This window comes from Balaenoptera borealis, assembly GCF_965194805.1.
Source record: "Balaenoptera borealis genome assembly, chromosome: 2".
Lineage (NCBI taxonomy): Eukaryota > Metazoa > Chordata > Mammalia > Artiodactyla > Balaenopteridae > Balaenoptera > Balaenoptera borealis.
In genome coordinates this window covers 180,638,509-180,659,234 of record NC_138867.1, presented here as the reverse complement: position 1 = coordinate 180,659,234, position 20,726 = coordinate 180,638,509, and the positions used below count along the sequence as shown (strand labels likewise).

General features: G+C 52.2%; 1 protein-coding gene across 3 annotated transcripts in view; it reads right to left on the bottom strand.

The window, feature by feature from the left end:
- Positions 1-16,447: 16,447 nt before the first annotated feature.
- The window catches only part of MLLT1 (MLLT1 super elongation complex subunit), a 129,413-nt gene continuing 125,134 nt past the window's right edge, over positions 16,448-20,726 (bottom strand). For all 3 annotated transcript variants that reach the window (XM_082380634.1, XM_082380632.1, XM_082380633.1), the window contains 4 exons: positions 19,868-19,967; positions 19,536-19,607; positions 19,241-19,312; positions 16,448-19,030 (listed from right to left, as the gene is read on the bottom strand). In XM_082380634.1, the coding sequence (XP_082236760.1) occupies positions 18,902-19,030; positions 19,241-19,312; positions 19,536-19,607; positions 19,868-19,967 (373 nt within the window). In that variant the 3' untranslated portion in view covers positions 16,448-18,901. The remainder of the gene's footprint in view (positions 19,031-19,240; positions 19,313-19,535; positions 19,608-19,867; positions 19,968-20,726) is intronic.

The following is a 20,726-nucleotide window of genomic DNA, read 5'->3' as shown; positions in this document are numbered from 1 at the left end:
ATCAAAATTTAAAATTCTTGCCCTTCAAACCATACTGTCAAACAAATGTTAGCTTTCAAAATGAAGACAAACGTATTTAAGAATCATGTATCTGATAAAGGACTTGTAGCCAGAATATATAAAGAACTCTTACAATTCAATAGTAAAAAGACAAATGATTCAACTTAGAAATGAACAAAGGATGTGAATGAACATTTCTCTAAAAACATACAAATGGCCAACAAACACATGAAGAGATGATCAACATCATGAGCCATCAGGGAAACGCAAATCAAAACCACAACGAGATACCACTTCACACCTACTACGACAGCTAACATAAAAAATCTGATAATACCAAGTGTGGCTGAGGATGTGGAGGGACCGGAACCCTCATACATCACTGGTGAGAATGTAAAATGGCACAACTACTTTGGAAAACAGTTTAGAAATTTCTTAAAATGTTAAATATGGAGTTACTATATGACCCAGCAATTCAGCTCCTAGGCATATATATGCCCAAGAGAAATGAAAGCATATTCATACACAAAAAGTTGTACATGAATGTCCGTAGCAGCATTATTCATAATCACCAAATGCTGGGGAAAAGTCCAAATGCCCATCAACTGATGACTTGATAAACATGATACATCCAAATAATGAAGTACTGATCAACCATAAAAATGAATGAACTATTGATACATGCAAATGAACTTGTGCTAAGTAGAAAAAGCCAGACACAAAAGACTACAATGTTGTATTATCTCATTTATGTGAAATTTCTACCAAAGGCAAAACTACCTTGACAGATCACAGATCAGTGGTTTCCTGAGGCTGGGATTAGGAGCAGAACTGATCTCAACAGGCACAAGGGAAGTTTTTGGGGTGATGGAAGTGTCCCCAAACTAGATTGTGGTGATGGTTTCATGCTGTATGAATTTATTAAAAGTCGTTGTACTGTTACAAGAGGTGAATTTTATAGTTTGTAAATCATAGCTCAAAAAATCTGGGAGGGCTTCCCTGGTGGCGCAGTGGTTGAGACTCTGCCTGCCAATGCAGGGGACACGGGTTCGAGCCCTGGTCTGGGAAGATCCCACATGCCGTGGAGCAACTAGGCCCACAACTACTGAGCTTGTGCGTCTGAAGCCTGTGCTCCGCAACAAGAGAGGCCGTGACAGTGAGAGGCCTGCACACCGCAATGAAGAGTGGCCCCCGCTCGCCGCATCTAGAGAAAGCCCACGCACATAAACGAAGACCCAACACAGCTAAAAATAAGTAAATAAATAAATAAATTTATAAAAAAAATCTGGGAGATGGACTTTCCCAGTGGTGCAGTGGTTAAGAATCTGCCTGCCAATGCAGGGGACACGGGTTCGATCCCTGGTCCAGGAAGATCCCACATGCCACGGAGCAACTAAGCCGGTGTGCCACAACTACTGAGCCTACACTCTAGAGCCTGCAAGCCACAACTACTGAGCCCACGCGCCACAACTACTGAAGCCCGCGTGCCTAGAGCCCATGCACCACAAGAGAAGCCACTGCAATGAGAAGCCCGTGCATCACAACGAAGAGTAGCCCCCGCTCACTGCAACCAGAGAAAGCCCGCATGCAGCAACGAAGACCCAATGCAGCCAATAAATAAATAAATGAATAAAATTTTTTTTAAAAATCTGAGGAAAAAAAATCATTGGTGGGGCTGGAAGAGTATGTTCCAAAAACAAGCCCTAGTTCACCAGTCCAGAAGACTCCATCATCTCTACAGCAGCTGACAGTGGAATCACGCTGTATCTGCTGTGACCAGGAAAACTGCTTATACTCAAGAGGCCGCTGAGTCAGGACACTGCCAGCCAAGGCAGAAAGCTGATGCCACTGCTGCTGGCCCCAGAAGCACCTCGGCAACCAACCTGGCTCTCCCTGTCACATGTGGCACTTCCAAATCAGTCATGATTAGCAGAACCCAAGTTATGTCCAGAAACTTCCCTGCATGGGATTCTGGGGAATACAGTTTTTAGCTTTCTAGCTTCCGACTGTTAGAATGGGGTTGGGATCCATCATCCTCCAGGCAGTAGTGGTTGTCCTAGTGGCTTCTCTCAGGTAGCATAAGTTCATTTGTGCATATCAATAGTTCGTTTTTATGGCTGAGTAGTATTCCGTCACCTGGATATACCACATACATCCATATGCATATCTTCTTTGGAGAAACGTCCATTCAAATTCTTTGCCCATTTCTGAACTGAGCTCTTTGTCTTTTTATTGTTGGCTTACAAGAGTTCTTTGTATATTCTGGTTACAAGTCCTTCATGCTGTTTTAATGATTATAGCTTTATGAGGTGTTTTGATTTTGGCAGGACAAGACCTCCTTTGTTATTTTTTTCTTGCAATTGACTATCTATGTAAACTATTTTTTTAATATTTATTTATTTTACTTATTTATTTTCTTTATTTTTTGGGGGGGGGCTGCGTCGGGTCTTAGTTGAAGCACACGGGGTCTTCATTGAGGCATGCACGATCTTTCGTTGTGCCGTGCGGGCTTCTCCCTAGTTGTGGCGTGAGGGTTTTCTCTCTCTAGTTGTGGTGCGCGGGTTCCAGGACACGTAAGCTCAGTAGTTGTGGTGCGCGGGTTTAGTTGCCCCGCTGCATGTGGGAACTTAGTTCCCCAACCAGGGATCGAAACCGCACCCTCTGCACTGAAAGGAGGATTCTTTACCACTGGACCACCAGGGAAGTCCCTCTATGTAAACTTTAAAACCAACCTAAGTTCCATAAAAATTCCTGTTGGGATTTTTATTGAAATGGCATTTATATTGATTAATCTGTGGAAGAATAACTTCTACAATGTTGATCCAGCCTTCTCATTCATTAATATGATGTCTCTTTCAATTTATTCATGTCTTTTCTTTAGTAAACCTTAATAATTTTGTTTCTTGGCCACATCCCGAGGCTTGTGGGATTTTAGTTCCCTGACCAGGGATTGAACCCGTGCCCCCTACAGAGAAAGCACGGAGTCCTAACCACTAGACTGCCAGGGAATTCCCTAAACGCGAATAATTTTACCTTTAACTATCTCATATAATTTCTGGTCAACTTAATTCTAGTTTATAGTTTGTGTTTCCATCGTGGATGTGATTTCTCCCTTTTTCTAGGTGGTTAATGTTGATATATGGGAAAGCTGGGTTTTTTTGTGTTAATATTATAACTAGACACTTCACTGTCAATGTATTTCTCAAAACATATTGGCTTTTTTTTTTTTTTTTTTTTTACAGAGATGAGCATATATCTTCGGCAGTATTTTTTTACTTCCTTTTCAATATTTATCCCTCATCAAGGAAATACATACAGCTAATTATACTGTACAAAAAATGCTCAAATTCAGTAGAGAAATACATGTATTTTCTCAACGGTTCTCATCCTGGCCTCACTGTTCTCTTAACAGCTGTTCTTTAAGAAATGAAAAGCTACTAAGTTCAGAAAGACTTTTTTTTATATATATAAATTTATTTATTTGCTTTTATTTTTGGCTGTGTTGGGTCTTTGTTGCTGTGCACGGGCTTTCTCTAGTTGCGGTGAGCGGGGGCTACTCTTCATTGTGGTGCGTGGGCTTCTCATTGTCGTGGCTTCACTTGTTGCAGAACATGGGCTCTAGAGCGCAGGCTCAGTAGTTGTGGTGCACGGGCTTAGTTGCTCCGCGGCATGTGGGATCTTCCCGGGCCAGGGATCGAACCCGTGTCCCCTGCATTGGCAGGCAGATTCTTAACCACTGTGCCACCAGGGAAGCCCAGAAAGGTTTTTTTTTTAACTTATTTTTTAATTTGTGGTAAACACAAAACTTACCATTTCATGTTAATTTACCATTTAAAAATACATCAGTGGGATTAAGTACATTAGATTGTTGTGCATGTTGCAAAACTGAAACACTATTCACATTAAACAACTCCCAACACCCCCTCTCCCCTGGCAACCACCATTCTACTTCCTGTCTCCATGAATCCCACTAATTTAAGTACATAATAAGAGTGGGAATATTTATCTTTTTGTAATTGGCTGATTTCACCAAGCATAATATCCTCAAGGTTCATCCACATCATAGCATCACAGCATCCTTTTGAAGGCTGAATAACATACCATGGGACCACATTTTGTTTTTCCATTCATCTGTCAACAGACAATGGGTTGCTTCCTTTTGGCTACTGTGAATAATGCTGCTGTGAACATGGGTGTGAAATCTCTCTTCCAGTCCCTGCTTTCAATTCTCTTGGATATATATCCAGAAATAAGATTACTGGGTCATATGGTAATTCTATTTAATTTTCTGAGGAACCAGAGAGGCTTTTAAATGATTTCTCAGTTTATCAATCTCAACAGCATCCAACAATATTTGAAAATGCAGCTGTACACACACAGGAGACTATCTATAGATCATGCCTGGTTGGCAAATGAATTCATGAACCCCCAGGCACAGCGACTCAAAGTCCTTGACCTTTTGGGAGCCCTGGGTCCTGCTGACCCTGCCTTGCTTTTGGAAACCCTCTGTTTCCTTGGCCTCCATGACGTCACACCTTCCGAGTCTGCCTCCTCCATCTCACTACTTTTTTTCAGGCTCCCTTGTGAACTCCTTCTCTGAAAGCCAACAATGAATGCGGAGCAGTGACTCTATAATCCCTCTAGCTGTCAGACTTGAACCCAAGACTCTGCTGCCAGCTCCTCCCTGGAGACTGTCACCTTGGGAACCATGGGCTGTAGGGGCACAGGGTAAAGGGGCTTCTTGGGTGGACCCCTGCCCCCAAGACTGGCCTCTGCAAAGGCGCAGCAGGCTGTGTTGCCATGATGGATGCAGGCTGCGGAATCCACAGCGCTGTCATAAGAGCCGGCCTCAGGCAGGAATGTTTCGGATGTCTAGGCTGGAGACTGCTGTCCCTCTTGTGGCTAGGCAGGGGGGCGGGGGGCGGGGGTGACCACAACGGATGAAAAGAAACTGGAGACAGGAGTAGGCACCGCCTTCCTAACGACAGAGAGGGGTGAAAATGTGTTGTGGGTGGAAGGCAGGGGCTGGGAGCCCAGCTACTTCAGCTTCCACCAGGGATGAATCTCTACACGTGGGTTGGGGGTGGGCGCCGAAAATACCAGAAAACAATTCTTTACTAACACGGCCAACAGGACCCCACGTGATCTGGCCCGCACCACCTGTCTTGTCTCATTTCCTTCCACACCGCCCGCTTTTCCTCATCCTCCAGCCCCAACCGTCTACGTCACATCACTCTCTTCTCAGATGCTTCTCGCTCCCTTTGCCTGGTCAACTCCTACCCACCGTTCAGAGAAGCCTTACCCGACCACCCCATGACTCGGAGGGGAGCCCAGTGCCTCCCCATCGCTGGTCACTCCCCGCCCTCCACTCGGCTGCAACTGTGCTTGTACGAATATCTGTCTGCCCAGTCCCAGGAGGCCACGTGCCCCGCAGACAAGCGCGAACAGACGTGAAAGTAACCTGAACACCATGTCCTCGCCCAAGATACTGAGTGCAACGAAGGAGAGACCTCACCCACCAGTACTGAAAGCCAGTGGTGGCGGGCTCCTTGGGCCCTGGCTGTGGTTTGGTGAGGCTCTCAGACTAGTTTGAGGGTTGGGCCCCTCAGAGACGACCCAGGGGCTCTGAGCCAGCTCTGGGATCCTTGAGGTCCAGTCAAGATTTTTTTTTTGGAGAAGGGGACACTGTCTCTCTGCCTGGACGCTAGGCTGGGAGTATGTGTGTGTGCAGGTGGTCACTCGCTGTCAGAGGCGCCTGGTCCCGGAGGGGAGGGGTCTCGAGGAGCAACAGTTGGACTGAGTTGCCTGCTTGCTGGTGGGTCTGCTGCTGTCCTCTGCTCTCTGGGTCAGTACATCTGTCTGTCCACCTGTCCCTGTGTCCTTTCGCCATCAGCGAGCCCCTGTCTTTCTCACCGTATCCCTCACGCCTCTCCCCTCACCCCACTCTCCCTCGACTTTCTCTGCCTGCAATGAGACAGGCTGGGACCTGGGACCCTTTGCTGCAGTGCTTGCACCTGGACACAGCTCTCCTTGAGCAACAAAATACAAGGAAGCCATATGTAACTAAAAACTGCGTGCATAAGCAGGTGGGGCAAATTATGAACAACAAGATACAAAAAGACCAAAACCCCTCACAGTACCACCAAGGGGGTGGGCCGACCACCTGAGCCACCCTTCGCACCCGACCCCTGGACCCACACCATATAAGGAACCAGCTCGCCACCCCCTCTGGGGGCAAGCAAGGGAACTTGTAACTTGTTTTTTGCTCCTTCCTGCTGCAGCAGGGGCCGCAATAAAGCCTTGCCTGAATTTCCCTCATGCCTCCTATCAATTTCTGTTGATTAAGAAAGCCAAGATCCCTGGTTTGTAACACCATCAGTGCCACACACCCGCCCCTGTGCCCGTCCTCCCCCGTCTTTCTCACCTACCTGGGGTCTGGGCCTGCCCTCACACCACCGCCGTTGGACCACAAAGCGGGATGGCGAGGTGTACCTGCTGGCACGAGGCCTCCTTCGTCAGAGAGGCGCCCATCACTGTGCACGAGATGGTCTCTGCCACGGTCATGAAGTACGCCAACTACATAGCGCTTGGCTCCAAGCACAGGCACACTCTGGCACCTGCCACGCCACATCAGGTACCACGAGGAACGCGAGCGCGCTGACCAGGCCTTCCTCAAGCTGCCCTCCTGCGCCTGCGCACCGCCCCCCCTTCCCCTCCTGCGCCTGCGCGCCACTCCTTGGCACCGCCCCTTCCCTGCCGCGCCTGCGCACTGCTCCTTCCTTCCTGCGCCTGCGCACCATTTCTTCCCTCCCGCCCAGGGCCCTCGTTCCTGTATGTGTCTTAGGCCGGTTTCTTTAAAGCTGCCCGAATTCATGGGTTTGAATCTCAGCTCCACCACTACCCGCGTGTTCTTGCTCAAATCACTCAGCTTCACTCATCAACATGTGTACATTAAATTCGTGCGATTTTTTTTGTGAAAAAAAAAAAACAACTACTTAGCAGCACTGTGCCTCAGTTTCCCCATCTGTAGAATGGGGTATTATAGATAGACATAAATAATATTAAAATTTTAAAATTTATATGTGAACAGATCCATTTTATAGTTTAAATTTAAAATGTATTTCTTATACTGGCATTTTTACATAAATATATTAAAATGTATAATAGCACCTAGCACAAAGATTTGCTACAAGGATTCCGTGAGTTTATGCATAGCAAATAGATCCTGGACTTCCCTGGTGGCTCAGTGGTTAAGAATCCGCCTGCCAATGCAGGGGACGCGGGTTCGATCCCTGGTCCGGGAGGATCCCACATGCTGCGGAGCAACTAAGCCCGTGTGCCGCAACTACTGGGCCCACGTGCCGCAACTACTGAAGCCCGCACGCCTAGAGCCCATGCTCCGCAACAAGAGAAGCCACCACAATGAGAAGCTCGTGCACCGCAACGAAGAGTAGCCCTCGCTCGCCGCAACCAGAGAAAGCCCACACGCAGCAACAAAGACCCAACGCAGCCAAAAATTAAAAACAAAAAAGAAGACTCAGGAAGTCTTTCTTAAAATATAAATTAATTAATTTTAAAAAATAGCTCCTGGCACACTAAGCATTGCATCAGCATTAATTATTCTTCTTACAGTTGCTGTTATTAACTATGTCTCTTCTCCAGCGAGTCTCATCCATGGCCAGGTCGTTCTTGATCACCCTGACTCCCCAAACTCACCACCCAGACTCACTCTCTATCACACACCCTTTTAAAATTTTCTGCCCAGCCCTATTGGCCGCCTGCTAGCATGGTTGTATCATTTATTTGTTTAGTTGGTCAATTCCATGAGGGCGAGGGGCTGGACTGCCTTGTTCCACGTGGGCCCCCAGGATCTAGGATAGCACTGGCCCCTCAGGTGTGTGTTCAATTAATAAATGCCCATTTTCCAGATTCGGACAGGGGATAAGAGACTTCCAGGGGCTTGTGCAGTCAACATAATAAAGTATCCAGTGAGTACACAGTGATCCGGAGAAAACTGAAGCATGAAGAGGGTGGACTAGCCAGGGCTGGGGTTTGAAATGTTAACATATGGTGGCCAAGGAGAGCCTCTATGAGAGAGAAATTTCAAGAAAGACTTCAATGAGGTGGGGGAGGGAGCTACATATCTGGTGGAAGGTGCTCTAGGCAGAGGTAATGGGGCAGCGTTAGGGCCCTGGGGCAGGAACGTGGCTGGCAAGTTGGAGGAACAGAGAGGAGACCACTCTGGCTGGAGCAAAGTGAGGGGGTGGGGTGAGTGGAAGAAGGTGAGGGCAGGAAGGGGACATGGCCTCGTGGGCTGCGGGGGCAGGTGAGGGGAGGACCTGGGGCTTTTACCCCGAGGGAGCCCTGGAGGGCTGTGGGCAGCCCAGAACCAAACCTGACTCAGGTGCTCACAGGAGCCCTTCGGTGGCTTCAGGGAAAACAGACCGGGTGGAAACCTCAATTGAGGTTGAGATGAAGATGCTTTGGACCTGGATGGTAGTGGGGGAGGGGATGAGAAGCGGTCAGATTCTGGAGGCAGAGCCTTGACGGATTGGGTGTCTGAGAGAATGAAAGGCGCGGAGGATGGCCGAGATTTCTGGCCTGTGCAACTTGCAGGATGGAGCTGCCGTTAACTGAGATTGTGGAAGGCTGGGGTAGGGGATGACATCAGGGATTCTGTTTGGGCCGTGTTGAGTTTGAGATGCCTGTTAGACGGGGACACAAGGAGTGGACAGTTGTAGCCGAGAGTCTGGAGTGGAGGGGAGAGGCCCCACCTGGCTCAGAGGGCATCACCTGGTTCTGCCAAGATGAATGAATGGTGTGCCATCTTGAATTTTCAAGTTAATCCAGACAACAGCACAAGTAATCACGTGTGTAGGCATAGCTGAAGCTACGAGGATGTTCACCCTGACATTTTATCTAATAAAAGTGGAGGGAAAAAAACAACCCACCTAAGTGTCAAACAATAAGGGTTATCATTGAATGATGATCGGGTGGCACAGGGCTCCCTGATGGACATGCTGCGGCAGGTGAAGCCCACCACGTTCTATGGCGTCTCCTGGGTTTGGGACAGATTGCTGGATGACCTGAAGACCAGCCAGCTGGCCTTGACCCCATTCCGGAGGAAGACTGACCAGTGTGCCATGGGGCTGGGGCTCAGGGTCAACAAGAGGCGGCTGTCTAGGGGAGGCTGGGGCGCAGGTGCCCACCGAGGTGCCCGCCTGGGCCGGGAAGGGAGTCCAGAGAGATGGCAGGTGGATCTGCGTGTGGCCCGCCTGGCCCCTTGGAGGCAATGGGGGTGGGGACCCAGCCCCCCAGGGTCGAGGCGAGAGTGACACGTGACCTGAGAAGGGGAGCCCCCGGCCTGGGGAGCTGGGTTTGGGGGCTGCTGGCGGATGCAGGGGCGGCTTGGGAGCTCCCTGACCCCTCAGCCCCAAACAACAGTGCCCGATCAACGTGCACACGGGAGTGCCTCGGGATGCGCTGACCAGCGAGGCCATCGCCTTCTGCCGGCAGCTCAAGAGCCTGTCCAGCGGGCTGTCGGACGTCGTTTACGACGGAGACCCTGTGGTCATGGAGTTCATTGGGCAGGCAGGGCCTTGACACCGTGAACGTGAAGGTCACCTCAGTGCCAAGATCCTCAAGTGGACCATCCTCGAGCTGGGTGAGCGGGTCCAGGCAGGGTCGCTGTGCCCGAGGCCCTGGCGTGCTTCTTAAAACGCCATCTCCCTGGCGGGGACCCCCGGCATCTGCGTTTTAAACCGGTGCCCCCGGGGAGTCTGACACGCAGGGGAGGCTGCGTCCACGACAGGATGGAAGTTCTCCTGGCACCTTGGGATGGGCCTATTGCACCCCTCTTCTCGGGGCTCCTCAATCAAGGCCTCCCGCCATTCCGATGCCACTTGGCCCTCTGTATCCTTAGAGCAGACTCGGCTGCTGACACCTCGTCCTGTGGTGATGGGGGCTCCTGTTAGGGGTGGAGGGAAGGCCCCACCTGGAACTTGGTGCCTTTACAGGGGTGACCATGAAACTGAAGGGGGCTGTGGTGCCCAAGGAAGCCTAGCTGAAACTGAAAGATTTTACAGGGAATATGACAAAGACCAGGGGCCGGGAAAGCACTGTGGGCTCCTTTCCTCACGGAAGTGACTGCCAGCACCCCCATCCCCTGCCCACCCGTCTCTCCTGTTTGATGATAGAGGAGCCGCCTTCTAGAGGGAAGGAAACTGCTCCCAGCGAGGGACCCGGTTTGAACTAAGATGCCCCTCTCTGGGGAAGCGTTTTAAATGTAGAAGAAGAATAACCTTGGTTTCACTAGAGCAGTGGTTCTTACCTGGGTGATTCTGCCCCTCCTATCCCCACCCCAGGAGACACTTGGCAACAACATCTGGGGACATCTGTGGTTGTCACAGCTAGGCAGGCAGGTGCTCCTGGCATCTGGTGGATGGGGGGCCAGGGATGATGCGCCACACCCCACAGGGCCCAGGATGGCCCCTCCCCAGGAAGGACTGCCCGGCCCGGAAATGTGCATAGTGCTGGAGTGGGTGAGGAGTCTCACGTTGAGGGCTCCGAAAGACACAAAAACGGACGTGACAAAGCTCATGGGTGCCTGTACTTTGAAAAATACAGTTACTCTTTCAGTGAGAGGTTGAGGGGTTGCTGCACCCCTTTTGAGAGATAGTGCGGGACACCTCCTAGTGTTCACAGTCACCCTGAGGTGCATCTGAGGAAGGGATCGACCAGCTTCCGTTTATACAGCGAGGGGGCCTGGCTGGGTTCAGGGGTTCACACACTGGACTTGTGGTTCAAAGGGTACATACTAAATGCCACCCTGCACCCAACCCATAGAAAAGAGGTAAGAATTAACCGGTAGCTGTGATCATACTGCACAGCAGGGCCTCTGGCTCAGATAGGGGAATGCAGGGGGAGGGGTGGGCACGGCTGAAAGCAAGGCTCAGAGGGAGGCTGATGAGGCCGTCACAGCCCAGGACACACTCAAGGGAACCCTCCTTCAAGAGTCGTGTTTACAGACTTCCCTGGTGGTGCAGGGGTTGGGAGTCCTTCTGCCAATGCAGGGGACACGGGTTCGAGCCCTGGTCTGGGAAGATCCCACATGCCACGGAGCAACTAAGCCCATGTGCCACAACTACTGATCTACATTCTAGAGCCCACAAGCCACAGCTACTGAGCCTGCATGCTACTGAAGCCCATGCGCCTAGAGCCCGTGCTCTGCAACAAGAGAAGCCACCGCAATGAGAAGCCCGTGCACCGCAATGAAGACCCAACGCAGCCAAAAATAAATAAATAAATAAAAATAAAAAAAAACAAAAAGAAAGAGTCATGTTTACAAAGAAGGAACATGAAGTATCCAGAGAGGCCAACATCAGGAGACAAGAGGCTGACACAGAAGAACTGACACCCAGGGAAACAGAGCTATTTCCTTGGAGGGGGACTAGGAAATCACATCCAAGAGATAAGCTAGGGGAGTTGGTTAGAGCAGTTTGCAGTCTGACGGGTAAAGGACTTGGAGGCCGTCACTTCTGTACTCACAACAAGAAGAATGCTGAAGAACTGAGAACTGATGACACTTCTTGGGTCCGTCAGTGAGTTGAGGTCGCAGAGCAAACCCCTACCCTAAAAACAGGAGAGGGGTGGATACAGAGACACTCCGCTTACCTGGAGCAGAAACCACTGCCGGAGCCAGTGTCCGGTGGGGTGTGGAGCTGACTCACTGCCGGAGAGTGAGCGTGGATGAGCTTGAGGGGTAAGAACGCCTGGAGACCCAGGCTTGGGTGGGGGGGACACATTCAAGAGCCCTCCAGGTTCTCACAGTGAAGATGTGAGAGAAAAAGTAAAAACAACTCTGGTGCTTCCTGCAGAAGGAGGGGGACAGTAACTGTTTCGAAACATGTCTCAGAGCACTCAGTTCTTCTTAACAAAGGCCTGCCCTCAAGGGAAACTATCTAAGCAGGGCCTGACCAAAGTGGGTTTTACCAGTGTTTAATTGACCTGGGGGAAGGGAAACACCCATCTCCAGCCCTCTCTAGGCTTCCTCTCACCTAAGGATACCAAAGGAAACAAAACAAAAAGCTGAGAAGCACTTGTGAAGGTCACGGTCCAAGGGCACAAGCTCCCTAACAGGTGGAGACCACAGAAAGCTTCCCCTGTCTCATATTTTACCACCACACCAATAGGCCTCCTGTATAACAGGGTTTTACAGATAAAAAGGATTGCAAGGCTCAGACCCTATTTTAAATACAAAGAGTCACTAGGGAAACCCACAGTTTCAGGATAGACAAGAACAAGGACACCACCAGCTATAGCAAACAGTGAGTGCAGCCTAACTCCTGGCCAGGGGAACATAAACCCTCACCCTAAAGGCCTGTTCAGCTCAGTTCCTTTTATCCAGTATACTGTGTCTAGCTTTCAACAAAAAAATTACAGAACATTCTAAAAGGCAAAAAACACAGTCTGGAGAGACAGAGCAAGGGTCAGAACCACACTCCAAGGCAGCGGAGATTTTGAATTTATCAGACTGTGAACCTAAAACAACTATGATTAATATGATTAACGTGCTACAGGCCCTACTGGACACCATGCAAGAACAGATGAGTCATGTGAACAGGGAGATGGAAACTCTAAGAGAAAATCAAAAGGAAAGGCTAGAAATCAAGAACTAGGGCTTCCCTGGTGGCACAGTGGTTAAGAATCCGCCTGCCAACGCAGGGGACACGGGTTTGAGCCCTGGTCCGAGAAGACCCCACATGCCGCAGAGCAACTAAGCCCGTGCGCCACAACTACTGAGCCTGCACTCTAGAGTCCCCTAGCCACAACTACTGAGCTCGCGTGCCACAACTACTGAAGCCCACATTCCTAGAGCCCGAGCACCACAACAAGAGAAGCCACCGCAATGAGAAGCCCACGCACCACAACGAAGAGTAGCCCCTGCTCACCGCAACTAAGAGAAAGCCACACGCAGCCACAAAGACCCAGTGCAGCCCCTAAAAATAAATTATTAATTTAAAAAAACCCCAGAAAATTAAAAAAAAAAAAAATCAAGAATAGAAATGAAGAATGCCTTTGAGGGTCTCATTAGTAGACTGGACCAGCTGAGGAAATAATCAGGGACCTTGAAGATATGTTAATAGAAACTTCCCAAACTGGAAAGTGAAGAGGAAGAAAAAAAAAGGAAAAAAGAAGGAAAGAAAGGAAAGAAGGAAGGGAGGGAGGGAGGGAGGGAGGAAGGAAGGAAGGAAGGAAGGAAGGAAAAGAATATCCAAGAGCTGTAGCACAATTGCAAAATGTGTAACATATGCATAATGGGAGTTGGTTAGAGATCTGAAAGGTGAATAATCCTGGAGGTTCCAATCTATGTCAGTGGAGGTCCAGAGGGAGAAGAGAAAAGGGGAGGAGCAACATCTGAAGACACAATGGTTGAGAGTTCTCTGGGAGCCCACCAGATGCTACCTAGGATACGTTTTTTTAAAAAAAATTAGAATTAAAAACAATGTTAGGGCTTCTCTGGTGGCGCAGTGGTTGAGAATCTGCCTGCCAATGCAGGGGACACAGGTTCGAGCCCTGGTCTGGGAAGATCCCACGTGCCGCGGAGCAACTAGGCCTGTGAGCCACAGCTACTAAGCCTGCGCGTCTGGAGCCTGTGCTCCGCAACAAGAGAGGCTGCAACAGTGAGAGGCCCGCGCACCATGATGAGGGGTGGCCCCCGCTCGCCGCAACTAGAGAGAGCCCTCGCACAGAAACGAAGACCCAACACAGCCAAAAATAAATAAATAAATAAATAAATAAATTAAGAATAATAATAAAAAGTAGGTAAACATATATATTAAAAACAAACAATGTTAACGTGAAACTTCAGAACACGATAAAGAAAAATATTTTACAACATAAGCTGATTAGGTTATATGGAAAACAAACATGCAAGAATATCTGGGAAATTTCTTTAAAAAGAGTATTGATGAAGGGGGACTAGACCTACCAGATATTATATAAATTACAAAGCAGCAGTAACTAAAAGCTCAGTGATGGGGCATAGATAGATATGCAGAAGAGAGAAGTCAGGGACAGACAGAAATATATGCAGGAATTGAGTAACGCATCAGTGGGGCCCTAGCTCACGGCAAACTGGAAGGTGAGAAAGAAAAAAGGAGAGAGGGAATAAATCATGAGAGAACTTAAAAAAATAGAAAAATCATCCTAGACAAGAAGTAACAACCTCTAAAGCCATTGAAAGGAAAGACTTCAGCACAGTGGGAAATGCCATAAACAAAACCTGCAGGCAAACTGGGGGGAACAGAATACATTGCAAAGTCCTACACTTCATATTCCATAAGGAGCTCCTAAAAATACACATAGACACACAAGCACACAGACATAAATACCAAGAAACTTGGTAGAAAATAGGCAAGTCCACTGCCAAAGCTGTTAATCATAGATGCTGTCACACACCTGCATGTGTATAGTTATGTGTGGTCACAGAATTAAATGAGGGAAAATGGTCTAAATGCCCACCAGCAGGACTAGTTATGTAAATTACTGTGCGTTTACACAACATGCTAATTTGGAATGCACTCTAAGATATATTAAGAGAAAAGGATGTATGTATGCTACCACTTGTAAAGGAATTATGTCTTCTTCATGCACAGATGGCTCTCAAGATCTGTATAAGAAAGTGGAGAAGGAAAAGAAGTAGGAATGAGGTTCATTGTTTATTGCACATGTGCCCTTGAAAACTTTGAACTTGTGCTTGCATCACCAAAATATACATTTAAAATTTGAAAAAAAAAGATTTGAAAAAATTCAAGGCAAAACATTGAAAAGGGCAGAGATGTCAGATCAATAGAAGAAGCAAATCACTAAAATGTACGAAACTGTTTCCAACTAAAAGACAAAATCTTAAAGGCACCAGAGATGAAAGTCACACGATACCCACAGGGGCAACAATGAGACTGAATGGCTGACTTCTCCACAGAATCAATGGAAGCCAAAAGACGACGGAGCAGCAAGTGGAAAGTGGGGACAGACCATACCTGCCAATCTACAATTCTATACCTCATGCATATATCCTTACAGAATAAAGATGAAATGAAGATGTTTATAGATGAACAAAAGCTGAGGGAATTCATAGTTGCATTAAATGCAATGCTAGTGAGATTTTTTTCAGGCTCAAGGAAAATGATTCCAGGTAGAAACACAGAAAGAAAGAAGGGGACCCTAAGGAGTCAGTATATGGGTAAATACAAAGAAAGACTGACTGTAAGCAACAAAATTAACACATACCTGGTCTTGAGTCTCAGGAATGCGCCTACTAGCTGTATTGTTGTAGGCAGGTCAACGCTTGCAGGCTGTTTCTTCATCTGTTGGTGGGGATTCTGACAGCAGTGCCTACCCTCATCGAGTGTTTGTGGAATCTATGAGATAACTCTCAGCCCAGCGCCTGGCTTCTAGCAAGCCCTGTTGTATTTTTACACTTAAGTCGTCCTTTACTGTGTTATGGGGGTCTGGGAACCGTGGGAACCACTCTAGACCCTCTTTCACTCCGTGTCCCTAATTTAGGAGCTCAGATGAGAAACTGTCCCAAAAGGCCTGCAGAATCTCTGGTAGGAAAGACAGGGAAGGGTGGCCACAGCCTTGATGTTGGAAATGGAAATTCTGGCTACTGACCAGAAGAAAGAAGAAATGCTCCTGAGTACCCTGGTGTGGCCAGCTGTCTCCCCAACTGGCTGCCAACTGACAAAAGTGATTTTAGTTAGCTGCTGTGGGCAGAGGGTATTGGCCTGCAATGCTGACCACTCAGGAACGGAACTTCTGCTCCGCTGGTGGGACTGGAGCCCCCAGAGTGGACAGGGCTGCTTAGATAGGGCCTGGGAGAGCCACCTCCTTGGGGTTCCCTCAGCTTTGCCACACCAAGTCCAGAGCAAAACCCACCATAGACAAACTGGCAGACAAGCACCCTGGCCCCTGGCAAAGGATGTCTCACATTTTCTATCTGGCTATCGTCCATCTACCCACCTATCCATCCATCCGTCTACCTGCCCATCCACCCTTCCATCCACCCCCCCCCCATCATCCACCCACCCATTCGTCCACATTGTGAAGTTAGGCTTGCTTTTCAACGCAAAGCTTGCTGCCTGCTTGCAAGGAAAGAACACACCATCAAAAGCAGGACCAGACACTGAGTTCTCCGCCATCTCGCGCCTCTTGGGTTTCTGGCGGTGCCGTCTCTATTCCTCCGGGATGCCAGCCTTGCTCACATTCCGTTCCCACTCCTGATGCCCAACAGGCTTGGTTCCAACCCTCTCTCCTCTTCCTGGTCATTGATCTGGAAGCACCGGCATGGGGAGAGGAGACAAGGAACCCCATGGTGCTTTGTGGCTCCACCCACCAACTCCACAATGGGGGGAACCAAGCAGATGCATGAAGCTCTACACATAACTCTGCTTTCCCATCTGACTTTATTTCACTTTTTTTCTATAAAACTCCTCCATAATTTCACAATTTAACAAAAAGTTTAAAATCCAGGACAGAAACAATCCTGTAACTTATTACAAACACAATTCTCCTTTATTCCTCTTATCCAGGAGTTGGTCTCGGGCCAATGAGTGTCCTAGTTCCTAGTTAGACACATTCTTTGTAAAAACCCTTGTGGGTAAGAAAGGTATTCGATACCTTTTGCTTTCAGGCGTCGGTTTACATTTTCTTCAGGAGATAGCAAAACACCGGGATTTGCACTGGGGTCAGGGGGCTTAACACTAAACACACGGCAATCACAAAGTGCCGGCCCCTTCCTATGGAAGCGTCCCCAGAGCCCTGGTGGGCCCAGCTGCCGGGCAGCTGGGGGTGGGGTGGGGGGAGCAGCTGGGAATGCCGTGGTCAGGGCCCTGGCACGTCCATCAGGTGATCACAGGGCCAGCACTGGGCCCAGAGTAGCTCCGGAGGACAGCGCTGGGGCCTTCTGGCCAGAGGAGGTAACAGAAATGGGTTGGTGCTTCCAAAGGCCCTGGAAACAGCGGGCAGGGCCAGATGCTGCTGCTGCTGCTGCAAAGGGCAGGCCCGAGAGCCCGGCCTTCCTCCAGCTGCCTCCGGGGCAGAGCCTGGCTCCTGAGCAGAGGGCTGCCCGAGTCACAGAGCCGGGAGGCCTAGAGCCCCTCCCAGGGGATCCTCCGCAAGGAGGAAGACCAGCGCCCTTGGGCTGAGGCTCCCCCCCGCCACCCCCCGCGGCCTCTGTGCACAGAGGGCCAGGCAGCTGCTGCTCTCGGGCCAGTCCTTTCTGTCCAATGTCTTAGAGTTTGCAGAGAAGACAAGTGCCCCACTTCGGAGTATTGTTGGCCTGCCTGGAGAAGGGGACGGTGGCAGCACGGAGCCTGCCACACAGGCCTGCCCTCTTCCTAATACCTCAAGGCAGTGGGGTTGGGAGAGAATCAGAGCAGATGGCGAGGAGTCACGGCGGTTTCCTCTGAAAGTTCTCGGGCCTTCCCCGAGTCCTGGGATCTCACCAGGAAGGCTGGCGTTGGGGAAGCCTTGGAGGCGGGGCTCCCGAGGGAGTGTTTGGGGTCTGCCTGACAGACAGACGGAATCGGAGCAGTGACAATGGTCAGGGACCACAGGGAAGGGGAGCGTGGCAGGCCCCACGTGGGAATTCACAAACTGGGGGGAGGAGGGGCCGTCCGACAGTGGGTGGGAGAGAAGTGAGCCTGGCTCCGCCCCGGCCTCCTCTCCTGGAGCCGGTGGGGACCGGAGGAGCCTTGAATCGAGGTCCCCAGCCCCCAGGAGCCCCCCACAAGGTGGGCTGACTCTGTGAGGGCGTTCTGGTCGGGAGGGAGGAGCTGGCTTGGCCCTTGGAGAGTTTCAGGCGTGCGAGGAGTTGGGTCTCCAGCCCCGGACCGGCGTGAATCGCTGGGGTGGGAGGGCCTGCCGCCGGCCGGGGCCCAGGCACGAGGGGCTGGTTCTGAGTCCTGACGCTCCTCAAAAAACTCCACAAACTATCCCGTCTTATTTGGCAAAAGCTCATTTTTTCCAAAGTTCGAAGACTCGGTCAACAGAAGGAAGAGGATCCTATGGAAGGAGGAAGAGGACGAGCCCCAGGACGCCGACCCAGTCTCAGCCCGCGGCTGGCTGGGGGCCGGGAGGGCTGCTCCTGGAGACGGCGGCGCGCAGTGTTCACCGGCCCCGGGAAGAGCAGGAGGCGTCCTCCCTGCACCTGGAGAGGGTGAGCTGGCGCTCCAGCTCGGCCTTCAGCCCGACGCCAAGGCCAGTGGAGACATCGTAACCTACAAGTCCCGCCTTACCCCCCCCCCCCCACTCCCACGTGCACTGCTGCCCTGGAAACGCACACCCGGGAACCACTCGGTACCTACAGTGCAGACATATATATATAGTAGAGAGAGAACTATACAGCACGGAGTCCCAGCACAGTGAGAGCCGACACGGGACCGTGTCTGGCTGACGCGGAGGACGAGCCGGGCCCGTCCTGGTGCGGCAGGAGCCCTCTGAGGTCCTGGGGCGCGGCGGGGTGTTCCGAACCGTTGGGGGAGGCCGGAGGCAGTGCCCCAGCCTCTCAGAGGGGCCCGGGCAGTGAAGCTGCGCCCCACGCCCCACCGAGGAGCGAGGCCCCCACCGCAGGGCACGTTTCTTCCCCTTCGGGAGTACACAAGCCACTTTCCAAGGGGGGCCCAGGTGACGGCCCCAGCGTGTCGGGGAGCAGCAGCGCCGGCCTGGCCCCCTCGGCCCTGAGGCTCCCGACGAGGAAAGTGCAGCTGGCCGTGTGGGCCGAGGACAGGGCGGTCACTAAGGCAGTGCTGCGGGCGGGCAAGTCGAGAGAGGAGGGAAGGCGGGGCCCAGACGTGGCCTCCCAGGACCCCGGGGATGCGGCCCGGCACCCGGCCCAGGGTCATGTGGCCACCGCCTCCAGGTAGCTCTGCAGCTTGCGCACGGTGGTCTCATCCAGGGAGAAGAGGTCGAAGTCGAAGGTGGTGTTGGTGACGTTGAAGTGGCCAGTCTCCTCGATCAGGTTCACGATCTGGAGGGTGGTGGCAGGTGGCTTCAGGGGACAGGCGCTAGGCTGGGGTGGACCCCGCCCCCACCAGGCCCTCGAGGAGAAGTGGGGGGTGATTCCCTGGGGCTGCCTGAGGGGGTCAGCAGCCCATGGGCCTCAGGGGCACCCTGCCCGGGACTCCTCTGAGATGCTTTGCGCTCAGGGGGCCGCGGGGTGGGTGGCTGCATCCAGTACCTGCTGCAGCACGTTGCGCTCCCGCAGTGCCATCAGCCTCCGGTGCAGCTCCACCAACTCGTCAGTGTAGGCCTGGGGGACAGAGAAGCGCTCAGCGGGCGGCCGTGCTGTGACCACACCCACGTCAGCTCCAGGCTGGTGCTCCCCTGCCCCGCCCCGTCATAGGCCCCTCCCCACTCCCCCACCCCCGCCTGTCGTAGGCCCTCCCCACTCCAGCCCCCGCCTCGTCGTAGCCCCCCACCCGCCCCCCAGCCCCACCCTGTCATAGCCCCCCCCACCCTGCCCCGGCCCCCACCTTGTCGTAGGCACCCCTCTTGAGGATCTTCTCGGGCTTGCTGCAGGGCTCTGGGCTCCGGCGGCCTGACGTCTGCAGGGTGACCCCAGGTCTGCGTGAGCGCTGGCCCACAACCCCTTCCGCAGCCCCCAGGGCCACCGCCTTCCCAGGCCCCAGGCCTGCTTGTCCTCCCTCCTCTGGCCCTGGAGCCAACTCTAAGGGCAGCCCCTCCTGGGGAGCAGACGATCTCTGGGGCCTGGGGGTGAAATGACCCTCCTCTGCGCCCACCACCCTGAGCCTCGGACGCTTGGAGAACCCCAGGCCCACCCCTCAGCCGGCCCCTAGGACGCTACCTTGCTGTTGGGGGGGGGCGGCTTCTTGGGTGGCGGGGGCTCCCGGCTGGGTAGGCAGGAGTCGGCGCTGTTGTCGCTCTCGCTGTCACTGAAGCTCAACCTGAACGCAGACACGACACCCTGTCAGGCCGCCCTGTGCCCAGGGGAGGGGGCCCCCCCACAAACACTGCTCTGGGGCTCTGGGACGGACTCGGCCCCTCCCTGGGGCCAGGCCAGCGCCCAGCGCTCCCCCCACAGCCCAGGAGACTCCCTCAGCCAGCTCTAGGCGGCCACCGCCAGCTTAAAAGAAAAGAAAAGAACGCGTCTGAGCTGCCTTCAAAGAGCAAAGAACCCAGAGGTGAGCACGCTGGCTCTGAGAGACTCTGGGATCCCGGCGGGGCTCGCTGCTCGCTGCTCGCTGCTCGCTGCAGGCTCAGAATGCCGGGTGCGGCACCCTGCAGGAGAGTCACTGCCAGCGGCAGCCTGAGCCCAACGCCCTGGGAGGGAGGGACACAGGTGCCAGCGTGCTGACATCAGACGCCCGCCCCTTGCTGGGCGGGGCCCAGACCCCGAGCCTGCTGAGCCCACCCCACAGCCCTGGGGCCAAGGCTGGCACTTGCGCTGGGCTGGAGGCTGAGAACGCACAGCCATCCCTGAGGTGGGCTCGCTCCCAAGGCCTGGGGGTGTCCAGAGGAGGGGCCTCGGCTTACCCCACTCTGGGGGAAGGCCACACATCATCTTCCCTGGGCCAGTGCACCCGGGGAAGGGGGAAGGGACCGCTGGCCCGAGAGCAGAGGAAGCAGCCCCCGCTGCCCCATACGCCTGGGACCGAGGCTGGTCCTCGGGCTGCTGGGCGCCGCCTCGCCCCCGTTCTCGGGCG